Source organism: Callithrix jacchus, chromosome 15 (assembly GCF_049354715.1).
Source record: "Callithrix jacchus isolate 240 chromosome 15, calJac240_pri, whole genome shotgun sequence".
Lineage (NCBI taxonomy): Eukaryota > Metazoa > Chordata > Mammalia > Primates > Cebidae > Callithrix > Callithrix jacchus.
The window spans coordinates 54,034,780-54,047,041 of record NC_133516.1 but is presented as its reverse complement, the minus strand read 5'-3'; the positions used below and the strand labels follow the sequence as shown (position 1 = coordinate 54,047,041).

Sequence of the window (12,262 nt, the reverse complement as noted above, 5' to 3'; positions counted from 1 at the left end):
TCATATTCTTATTGCCATTACCATTCCCGTGACTGCTACCAGCTCAGGGCACACTGAGCAGCCACTTTGGTGCTCGCCATGTGTCTCCCGCTGATGATTTTTGACATCAGAGTCTTTTGCTTTAGCCAAACATTTTATTTCCCCTAGGGACCATCCACTGGGCAGAAAGCTCTGAGCTCCTGGCCATGAGATGAGAATTCTAGCCAGGTGTGTTTCCTAAGCACAGGAAAGAATTTGCCTGGTGGGAGGAAATTGGGCCTGGCCATGTTCATGGGCCGGGCTCTGCTTTCTCCAACTCTTTAGAGAAAAGAGAAAAGCACCACTCCCCTTCCTTCTGCAGCCAGGGCAGCCTCCAGCTGGCAGCCGGTGCCCGTGTGCACAGCCAGGACCTGCGTGCAGCTGCCCCCTCCTTAGGCTGCCTGCCCTCCTGTTTTTTCCCAGAGGGCCCGAGAGAGCAAGGCCCTCTTCGGGACCATGTGCACAGCCAGAACCTGTGTGCAGCTGCCCCCTCCTTACGCTGCCTGCCCTCCTGTTGTTTCCCAGCGGCCCCGAGAGAGCAAGGAGGCCCTCTTTGGGAGCTGCGAGAGGGTGGGTTGCTTCCTCCAAGCCCTCCTCCCTTCCTGTGTACCTTCTACTACTTCCTCTTCGCACCCTGCACCCTCCTCTCCCCACTGCTTTCCTATTTCTTTGTCATCCTTTCTCCTCTGGACTCCTTGGGGAGGAGTGGGGTTTCGGTCAAGATTATTCCCACATCTCGCCTCAGACCCCCTGGCTGGGTTTGCAGTGTGTTGAGGGGGGCTTTTCCCTCCTCCTTCCTTTGGGTCCGTTCCCTCTGTGTTTGCTTTGATCTCCAACAGATGCCGACAAGTGGATGGGGCCCACCCACTGATCTCTTTCAGTGTGGCTCTAAAGAAGTGTTTTCATGTTCTTGGGGCTCGCTGCTCTTGCTGCCTGCAGAAGGGAGTAATGCTGGCTGGTGATGGAGTCGCTGGAGCCCTGCAGATGGAAGGAGCTGGCAGTGCTGGCTGGGTTGTTATGAGGGAGCTGATGGTTGGGGTGTGGGTTTGCTGTGGACCAAGCGTTGGAGACAGGCAGGGTGCTGGGGTGGGGTGGCAGCCAGTGAAATTGGACAGATCCCCGAGAAAACATAGCAGGCAATCTCAGGAGGGATTTCCAGGAGCTGCTGTCGGGAAGCTTCCCAAGTACCTGCCATTCAGGAGGAAATGCATATGAGGAAACAGGCCAGTGGAGCACTTGGGTTCAAGTTCTGAATATGTTACTACCTGACTGTGAGGCCTGGAGTAAATAAGTGAATGAATGAATGGATCAATAAATAAAACACCCAGTCCTTCTGTGCCAGCACTTTCTGAGTCAGTCCTCAACTGGCTAAGTGGACACCCCTTCCACTTAGTTTGGGAGTTCATGGTATGAGCACTTGCTGCATAAATAGAACCCCCCAAACTTAGTGGCTTGTAACCACCACCATTTATTTAGGTCATGCTGCTGTGAGTCAGCAGTTTGGGCTGGGTTCCGCTGGATGGTTCTTCAGTGTTGACTGGGCTTACTCATGAATCTGTGGTTAACTGCCAGGCTGAGCCCGCTGAGACAGTGTCTCTGTTCCATGAGGTTTTCACCCAGCAACAGGTTAGCCCAGGTAGTCTCTGGAGTTCAGGACAGAAGGACACAAAACCTTTTCAGGCCTAGACCTAGGCCTGTCGTGGCGTCACTGCTGTATCATCCTGTAGGTCAAAGCAAGTGACAAGCTCAGCCAAGACTAAAGGGCCGGGCTGGAGAAATAAATTTCACCTTTTGATGGGAAAAGCAGCAAAGTCACATTGCAAAGGTTGACTACAGATACAGGGGTAGAATAGTTTTGGCCATTTTTGCAAACAATCTGCTAAACTTCTGAAATAATAGGTTCAAAATCCCCTGGAAGAGCAGAACGTTTTTAGTGCAAAGAAAGATGCAAAGGGCAAAAATCAGGTTAATCCCACAATCCCAAGAAATGCATTGAGAATGTATTTGTCTGTGTAATCCAGTCGTTTCCCAGGCTCATGTAATGGTGTTTTGAGTAGAATAGGAACCAGAATTTGAATGACCAGATGAACACAATTAGATGAGAATCCTTTTTCTGGTTGTCTATTTGCAGCCTCTGAGAGCTGAAGTCTCCTGACTCATCTGCATTGGAGTTTGGACACATGTTAATGGGACTAATGAATTTAGATAGCTTGGATGGTGGTCCAGTTCTGGGGACCCCATGATGGGGGATGGCATCTTACATGGTAAACCAGATGTGTGACAGCATAAACAGCACAGGGAGAAGGAGCTCTGGGTACTGCATAAGGGATTCTAGAACCTGCCCTATCTCACAGTGGCATACGTGTTTTCTGGAAGAAGGAGTCATAGCTGTCAATTGAAGAGGAGACATCTCTAAATTCGAATGCATCAGGGTCTTAAGCAACTTGGCTCTGTGACCCTTCTAAGTGAATGTGATGCAGAGAGTATGTCATTCATTTTTTTCCAGTTGATGATAGGACTTGCTGGCCACCAGTAGCTGGTGCCAGGAAAGATTTGGGGCTCTGGAGGATGGTGGATTTTCAGCTCCATCAGCGCCAGCAAGGAAACAGCACAGTTTCAGTGCAAAGAGCTGCAAAATCCCAGCCTTCCTAGCCTCATGGCACCTGGGTCTCTTTCAGATACACGCAAGTGCTCTTAGAGCCGGAACTGGCCTTCAGAATTGTTGACCAGTTGTCATTCTAACCAGCGATCTACCAGAGTGTTTATTTCTCTTCTATTTTGCCAGCTCTGGACATTCTCACTAAAAAAATAAAACAAATCCTGCATGGCTTTAAGAAGTCTCTTTATGCATGCATACATAGAAGCCGAAGGGTTTAAAAGCCATTTTGATTGGGCAACAACTTGGAAGATAAATGATGACAGCCACATTATGGGGCATGGCCAACCGACTGCCATCCTGCTTGGGAGGGTCGAGCAAGCTGCACACATTTTAATGTTCACTCGGGACAGCATTCCTCTCTTCCTCTTCAATTACCCAGCATGGTTACATGGTGCTTTTCACTCACCAAGGCCTGGAGGTTAATGACTCCACATGGCGCCTTTTACCAGCAGGAGGTGTGCCTTGGCAGTCCTCCGCCTTGCACGTGGCCTGCCCAGATGGGTGGCACATCCCGCCCTTGCTGGCTGCTGGGTTTCAGTTTGTTTTTGTTTATGTTGGCTCAGTTTCAACAGAGCCTACAGATGTGGTCAAACTGGAAAGGGGGTGGGGGGCTAGAAGCAAAGAGGGGGAATAAAGGCGCCAATCATTTCTGATAGCATCTGATCTGACCAGAACTTTTTGAAGGGGGCAGTGAGAAAAGCCAGGCTTGGTCTGGGCCTCTGCTGCTTTCTATTTTTGGTCTTGTCTCCATCCCACCCAGAGGGTGGGAAGCCCAGGCTCTGGGGCTCACCTTAAAGACCCCCACAGAACTTGCTTGAAGCAGCTCTGATTTCCAGGCCATAGGCCAGAATTGCTTGGTTCATTGGCCTCTTTTCATGGGGTTCCGTGGGGCTGGCTTGGCCCTTATGAAAGCTGAAAGACAGAGAGAGAGAGAGAGAGAGAGAGCAGGATTGACAGAGAGCTGACTGCCCCTCACTGCACAGACTTTTCACCTGGCAGGTAAAAAGCATCCCAATTAACTGCCACAGCAAGGCTGAACTTGGAGCTCACAGCCCATCTTGTCACCTGCCTTCCCTGGTGGCAGAAGCAGAAGCAAGACTGGGGGCATGGCAGGTGGTTGGGGGGCTGTAGGCAGGGGGTGTGTGGGAGGACCCAGTTCCCAGAGGAGGCTGCACATTCCCTGGGGTTTCCACAAAGCCCTGGGGGTCCCTGCTGGGACAAACAGTTGCCCCAGCAGGCTTGGGGAGGGGCAATGAAAGAGTTAAGTTTAAGGCCCCCCCCCCCCCGCCACTTCTTCGCCCACCTCCCTGCTCCTCTATGATTGTTCCAGTGGGCTCCCCTTCCTTCTGGGGCTCCTGTGGCTTCCACAAGGAGCCAGGCAGGGCCCTGCCCCTGGCTACATCTGCCAAATGCAAATAGTTGCTAAAGTTATTTAGTGTGTCCTCACGGCTCCTTTTTGTCACTGGTGTTCCCTAGGCAACCGCTGCTGGAATGCAGTCAACTTCTAGAGGTTCTTCACAGGCAGGAATAGAAAATGGCTCTTGCTCACTTCTTGTTTGGAGGCCTCGCTGAGTGGGATACTTACATGGGAAACTAGAGTTCTTGTTTTCTTATTTGAAAAGAGGACAGCAAGAGAAATCTGACCAAACTGCCCCACAGAAGTGGAGGAGGTGGGAACTCAGGGTCCCTTTGCTACTTTCTCTGGATGGAGGTAACCAGGGCTATAGAGAATGGCCTTCAACATGCTTATTTCCTTCTGCCAAGACCTTTCCACAGGCGTGTCTCTTTCCATAGAGTAAGAGAGGTTTCTCTCTTCTTTCTGAAGATGATACAGATCAGTCAATTTTATCTTACAGCTATATTTCTCATATAAGCAAACATTTCTTATAAAATAATTAGAATACAGGTAAGTATAAAAAAGAAGGAAAAACCCCTATGCACATTTCCCATAATCCCATCATCCAGAGATGATCACTATTAACATTTTGATTACATGCTCATATTGTATAAAAGTCTCATACAAAGTACCCCCAACTCAATGGTTTCACAGTGGTTGGTCTCAGGACTCTTTTACACTTATAACGTCATTAAGGACCTCAGAGAGCTTTTGTTAGGTCAGCTATATCTATCAATATTTACTGTATAGGAAATTAAAACTGAGACAATTTTAAAATCAAGAATGCATACACATCTATTAGCTTTCAAAGCAATGGTGTTATTACACATCGTATAACCTCTGGGAAAGTCCACTGTACACTCTTGAGAGTGAACAAGGCAAATAGCATGTTAGTAGTATTACCAAAAGAGTTTGGATTTTGCAGACCTTCTAATAGGGCCTTGGGGAGTGCCTAGGAGTTCCCAGACCCAGGACCACACTTTGAGAACTGCTGATTTTTAAAAATTTAGAATTTACTATTGCTTATGAGACCTCTGGTCAGCTGGAGGGCTCTTCAGATCTTGGCTGGGCTCACTGGTGTGTCTATAATCAAATGTGGCAGGTGGGTGGCTCTGATGAACTTAATTGACTCCTTTATGTATTTGAGAGTTAGTTGGTTAGAGTCAGGTCTAATATGGCCTCAGCTGAGATTGCTAAGCTCTCCTCCATGGGATCTCTCATCCTATCTAGTGGGCTAGCTTGGGTTTGTGCACATGGCAATGTCAAGATTCTGAGCACTAGAACAAGAGCAAGAGTGAGAAGGCAGGGTGGGTCGGGAGGGGGAAGAGAGAGAGAGAGAGAGAGAGAGAGAGAGAGAGAGAGAGAGAGAGAGAGAGAGAGAGAGAGCGCTCAAGGCTTCTTGAGTTCTAAGAACAGAAGCACTGTCAATTTCTCTATATTCTGTTGATGAAAGTGACTCCCATGGCAAGGAGGTACAAAATAGACCCTTCCTTTTATTGGGAATTGTGGCAAAGTCACATTGCAAGTGGCATGGATAAAGGGAGAGGAATAATTGTGGCTGTTTTTGCAATCCATCACATACTTTATGTTTGCTGAATGGCTGCATTATTTTCCACTGAATGGTCATGCTATAATGTACCCAGTCCTAATTGCTGGACATCAAGGTTGATTTTAATTTTCTCCTAATAGGAATGAGGCTAGAATGAGCATTCTTATGCATGAATTCCTAGAAGGGTAATTGTAGCAACAAAAGGTATGAGCTTTGTGAAGTTTCTCCATCCATTCTGCCAAATCTCTCCCCAGAGAGCCCGCACTAGTTTATGTTCTCACCAGCAAAGGAGGAGACTGCCTGTTGAGAGACTGATTTCTGCAAGGGTGTGTGTGTGTGAGAGATCAATCACTTGTTAAAAACTGTTCCTTACACCAAGTGTAGACAAGGCCTATGGTCCTCAGTAATTAATTCTGCTCAGTGAAGAGCTACTCTTCAGCCTCCTTCACAGAAATGGCCACAGCTTGAAGAGGCTGCTGGGAAGGAGGCTTGTTCATAGACTGCTGGTTCTGAGTCGACCTGAGGGCACCACTTTCCTTTCCAGCCCTTCACTGGTCTCAAATAGTTATTTGTTAGAGATTCAAGACGCATCTCTTCCCAAGAAAACAGGAACTATCTTTTTTTAAATCAAGAGTGCTGGAAATAGGGGACTTAGCTCAGGAATGGAGTCCTTAGCCCTTGGGGAAACAAGTTGACCTTGGTTGTGTGATAGTGAGGCTCTGTGTACAGGCCAATTGACTGTGGGCAAAATCCACAAATCTCAGGTTATCCTTGTGTGCCTTACCCACTGATATGGTTTGGCTGTGTTCCCACCCAATCTCATCTTGAATTGTGGCTCTCATAATCCCCACGTGTCATGGGAGGGACCTGGTGGGAAGGAATTGAATCACAGGGCAGGTCTTTCCCATGCCGTTCTTTTGTTAGTGAATAAGTCGCATGAAATCTGATGGCTTTATAAGGTGGAGTTAACCTACACAAGCTCTCTTGCCTGCCACCATGTGAAACATGACTTTGCTACTTGTTTGCTTTCTGCGAGCCTCCGCAGCCATGTGGATCTGTGAGTCAATTAAACCTCTTTCCCTTATAAATTACCCAGTCTCAGGTATCATCATTAACAGCATGAGAACAGACTGATACACCCACTCTTCCTACTGTTCCACTCTGTGATTCCTAGTGTCCGCAAGTCTACAAACTGCTTAGTCCACGTGACCCTGTGTGATGTTTTGCTTTATTTCTTCCCCATGTCCCACATGTCTTCCTGCCTCTGTGGTGCTGCAAGCCCCTGCTCTCTAGTTTTCAGAAGAAACTCTGCTGAGTAGTTTTCACTTGGTATCTCTGCTTCTTCTCTTCCCTCAGACAGAATTCCTATTCCAACCCTTTTTTTCCTTCTTCACCTAGCTAATTAATAAGCATCCTTCAAAACCCAGCCAGAGGAACTCCAAATGTTCACCTGTGAGGCTGGGTAGAGACTCCCAGTCCCTGAATTGAGTATTTAGTCACAGCAGCTGTGGAGGAGATGTGGGAGCCCTGGGTTTTGCTTTACCCTAGCTGTGTGACATCTGGCAAGGCAAGTGACCTCTTTGCACTCCAGTTTTTCTCTTCTCTGAATTGAAATTGATGTTAGATTCATATTTCATTTCCAGTTACTGCATTAATATGTATGTGCCATTGTAATAACTACAAATGTTATTATTTTTTTTAAGTGCTACCTTGTGTTCCCTTGAAAAGCAGAGGAGAAGACAAGGGCTTGTATGCAGATAATGTGTTTTGAAGAAGTGAATTGTGGGAAATGGTGTTGGGGGCTGAGGGAGAGAGCAACAGGGATTGCAGTCCAATTTAGGCACGTTAATGAATGTGACACCAGTGTGGGCATGGCTCCCTCTGAGGAGCAGTGTAGAATGCACCTCAGCATGGTCTGCTCAAGACACAGAAGACAGAAATATTTTTCCCCACGCTGGTTAAATTTGCTCCTGCGGCTTGCACCCAGAGTGTTGCTGGCGTGGGGCAGCAAATGGCCAAGCAGGTCTCTAGGGCACCTACACTGCAGCAGAGGAGCCCAGAAGAAAGCAAGAGACACCTTCTGTGGTTAAGTAAAGGACCTTTGGGTTGCCACAGCTCTGGAGGGAACAAAAAGGTGAGCTGTAAGAGTGAGATGGTGCATAAAAGACATCTGTCATCTCTGAATCCTGAACTCTAGGCACTGTGCCTGGTGTGGAGTGGGCATCCACCCCCATGGTAAATGTGAAATGGAGGGAAAAGTTCCCGTTGTACTTGTTCATGGCCCTCAGCCACTGGTCACAGGGGCCAGATGTTAACCTTCTGACTTCTTATTCTCTGGTGCTCATGTCTCTGGGGACTGGAAAGAGAAGGTGCTCTGCTTATGGAATAAGTTTGGTTGAGCTGATCTCAGTGAGGGGGTTGGGTTAGGGGAGGGCTTTTTCAGTTGTACACTCCAGGCTTTTATGCAGAACACAAGATTTTCCACCTTGTGGAAAAACCTGCAGGGTTGGGCGGGGTGACCTGGGTGGATCAGGAAGCATTTCTTCTTCCTTTCCCGTCTTCCATCCCTCCTTTATTCCATGTGCTCCATTTACTCTGAACCTAATACCCGAGAATCATTTGAAACAGCAGCAACCAGCCTTTGTAAACCATGGCATTTGGCAAAATGTATTCCATGGAATTCCAGTTCTGTTCTCCTCCCCCTTATCAGCCAGAGCTCCACTTTTGCCTCTTTTATATACTGAGATTGCATGTGTGTATCAGCAGGGATTTCGGTGCAAGCAACAGAAACCAACTTCTTCAACTAAAAAGAAAAGAAATCTATTGGAAGTGTTATGCAAACCAGAGGTCTATCGCCAAATGGGTTCGGGGAACAGGGCGTTGAGCTAAGTCCATAGGTCTCTCTACTGAGGACCTTCTCAGGATCTTTAGTCTGCTGATTCAAATGTCGAAGAGAGAAGTATCTTTTGCAAAGCTTTCCAAATTCATTACCTCAATTCCAAGATGTGCTGATTGTAAGATGTATCCAGAGTTTAATAACAGCCTTCCAGGGTTTGAACTGAAAAGGAACACTATCACATCAAGTGTGCAAATTGATTTCAAGAAGCAACCTGATTTCATAGCTTTGTTTGTTTTAAGACAACATAGGCAGAATAGTTACTATGTGCCAGACACTGTTTTGAGAGCCTTTATATAAAATGACTCACTTAATCCTGTCTTTTGAGGTGAATGTGGGGCCGGCGGGGTTGGCGGGGGGTGCGCTGAGAATGCACTTCTCAGATCTCTTACTGCAGGAGCATAATTGAACAAGGGTCCTGGTTGCTGCATTTCAATCCACCTCCACTCTGGGCAGGGGCCTTGCTTTCACAGGCTGCTCTCAGCCAATGACTGAGCACATCAGGGATACTGAGATAGGTCCCTTCCAGGGAGATGCAGGGCTCCACTGATAGTTGACTTTGACTCAAAAACTTCTCAAAACTTTGCCAAAACTTTCCTAGAACTGCATTGCAGTTTAGGCTATTTCTGCCCAAACTTTCTTCCTTCTCTTTCTTTTTTTGTAGAAATTCGGTCTACATTGAGGTTTTACAACCTTTCCAGCCTCCTCCGGCTTCTCCCCATACTCTTTTCCCAAACAAACTTCTTGCACTTCTGATCTCATCTCGAACTAACACAGATCTTTTATTTCATTTCCAGTTTATAGATGGAAAGTTGAGGACAAGAATGGTTAAGTATCTTGCTCAAGATCAGATGGCTAGTAAGTGGCAGGGCTGATAATCAAACCAGATTTCAGGGGACTTCTTATTCATTTCATGACACAACCTTGCCTTTACTATTAATACGTGAAAAAGTAAGAACACGTATCTTAGGATCTAGAAAATCAGAGATTTGATTAAGGGACTCATTGTTTTTCAAACGTTGACTTTAGGCTCAGGTATACATGTGCAGGTTTGTAATAGGGGTAAAGTCGTGTCACAGGGGTTTGATGTATAGATTATTTCATCACCCAGGTACTAACCAGGTATGAAATCTAGTATCCAATAGTTATGTTTTCTGAGCCTTTCCTTCCTCCTACCCTCCATCCTTAAGTAGGCCCCAGTGTCTGTTGTTCCCCTCTTTGTCCCCCTTGATTCTCATCATTTTGTTCCCACTTATAAGTGAGAACATGCAATATCTGGTTTTCTGTTCCTGCATTAGTTTGCTAAGAAGAATGGCCTCCAGCTCCATCCATATCTCTGCAAAGAAAATGATCTCGATCCTTTTTATGGTTGCATTGTATTCCGTAGTGTATATGTACCACATTTTCTTTATCCAGTCTGTTCACTGATAGGCATTTAGGTTGGTTTTATGTCTTTGCTACTGTGAATAGTACTGTCATGAACATATGTGTGCACACATCTTTATAATAAAATGATTTATATTTATTTGGGTATATACTGAGCAATGGGATTGCTGGGTTGAATGGTAGTCCTGTTTTTAGGTCTTTGTGGAATTGCCACGCTGCTTTCTGCAATGACTGAACTAATTGACACTCCCACCAGCAGTGTATAGGCATTCCCTTTTCTCCACAACCTCGCCAGTATCTATTATTTTTGACTTTTTAATAGCAGCCATTCTGACTGGTGTGAGGTGGTATCATTATGGTTTTGATTTGCATTTCTCTAATGATCAGTGATATTGAGATTTTTCTCATATGCTTGTTGGCTGCATTGATAAGAACAGATATTACACTTGATCTTAGCCAAAAGGCTACAAAGCAATGGGACTCTTTTTTTTGTACAGAGCATCTATCAGTCTAGGATTCTGAGAGTTATGCCTTGGGAAATGCTGGCAGAGTCCTTTGAGGTGTATATATCACTATGACCTAAAGGTGCCATGGCACCAGTGTGCCTACATAGCTCAGCGGACTGAAAGAGCGGAGATGAGGAATGAGCCTGATGCAGTGAAGGAGCCCTCCAAGGCTCCCCTGCTGTTGCTGTTCATTGTGACCTGGGAGACATACAGAAGAGACCACTTTATACCCTTGAACTCTGTGTGGCCCCTGAGCTTCACTCTGGTATCTCCATGTCTTCCATATTGTGGTGTGATAGAAAGGCTGTTGCCTGGGAATAGAAGACCATCTCTAAGCAGTGCTTGGGTCTTGGCAAATCAGTGTGTTTCTCTTGCTTCACTTTCCTCCCTTCTACAAACAGGGTTTGACACTACAAACCAAGGGTTTGACACTAAGCTCTCTGAGGCCTTTATGGAGCTCTAGAGATGACAGGGAGGCTATTGTTGGGGGTATGATTTGAGGGAGGAACTCCTGCCCACTCTTCCCCATTTCAACAGAGTATCTCTATTTTTTAAATCTATTTTAAATATTAAGGTTCTGTGAGTTTCAGTAAGCATTATTGGTTGCAAGCTATAGAAACAGACTTCTCCAGCCAGAGAAAGGAAAGTAATTAAAAGGACATTAGATGTATAGAGAGTTATTCAAAGATTCAGTAAGATGCTGAAGGACCAGGCTTTGGGTCAGAGGGAACAACGCCAAGAGAGTTCTGAAAGGCTGGATTGGGAACCCCAGCAGGTAGGCATACCGCCATCATGCAGGCTGCCTTCCAGCCATGCCATTAGCCTTGGCTTTCTTGTTAAGACTGAATCTAGGGAGAAGGCATTCAGCGGGCTGAGCCTGCCTCTGGGGCAGGAAGAGAAGCCATGACCTCTTAGACTTCCAAAGTGGCCAGTGGTCACCCAAAAATCCTTCCAGCCAAGAACTCACCAAGAGACACGAGGTGTTTTTCTAAGAAGTAAACCAGGCTCTCTAGTAATAAGGAGTAGATGACCAACAATACCAGATAAATATTTGCTCCATGCATATGGTTCTATTTGCAGAAGAGTTCTGTTGTACATTCACTTAGAAGGCATCAGGCTAAGGGCCCTTCCCACATGACAACTGGAGAAGTTCATCACATCCAGCTGTTCAGCCTCCAGCCAGGGATGGAGAGAGCAGGAACTCTCTGGCTTCTTGACCACAGAACTGCCCCACGTGCCACTGTAAGCCCCACTCCTCCCGACAGCTGGTGGGAAGACAGCAGGAAAACCACTGTCTTGGCTTGGGTTCCCCCAAGAAAGCAGAGCTACAGAACAGAGGCTTGCATACAGGTGGTTTTTGTTGTCCCTACAGAGTGGGGACAGGGCAGGAAAGAAAAATGCAGGATGCATTATTGAGCCGATTATCTTCGATGGCTTGCAACCAATAACACTTACTGATACTCACAGAACGCTCATATTTAAAAATGAATACAAATAGAGGTACTCTGTTGGAATGGGGAATAGTGGGCAGGAGTTCCTCCCTCAAATCATACCCCTAACAATAGCCTCCCTGTTACCTCCAGAGTTCCACCAAGGCCTCAGACAGCTTAGTGTCAAACCCTTGGACCATGGGGCTCAGGGCCGCCAGGACCCTCTGAGAAGGCATATAGAAGAGTTCTAAGAATGGTCTAGCTGAAGAACAGAGAGAAGTAATTGTATACTGGCTTCTGCCCTCCATGGGTCAAAGATTGCCTGTGGTGTATTGGGTTGGGTAGGCAGCAGAATGGCAGAGTGTGCTCCTGCATGAAATGGCAGCCGGGAATCCCCAGGGTGAAAAGTGAGAGATGTGGGC

At 46.6% G+C, this 12,262-nt stretch overlaps 1 protein-coding gene and 1 pseudogene across 1 annotated transcript in view; one reads left to right on the top strand and one right to left on the bottom strand.

Annotated features, from left to right (window-relative positions):
- The window catches only part of LOC118147727 (solute carrier family 38 member 8-like), a 108,335-nt gene extending 106,557 nt beyond the window's left edge, over positions 1–1,778 (top strand). The window contains exons 3-5 of the mRNA XM_035274150.3: positions 442–588; positions 958–1,050; positions 1,746–1,778. Of these exons, the coding sequence (XP_035130041.3) occupies positions 442–588; positions 958–1,050; positions 1,746–1,778 (273 nt within the window). The remainder of the gene's footprint in view (positions 1–441; positions 589–957; positions 1,051–1,745) is intronic.
- Positions 1,779–10,246: 8,468 nt separating this feature from the next.
- On the bottom strand, positions 10,247–10,380 carry LOC118148245 (U2 spliceosomal RNA; annotated as a pseudogene).
- Positions 10,381–12,262: the final 1,882 nt, after the last annotated feature.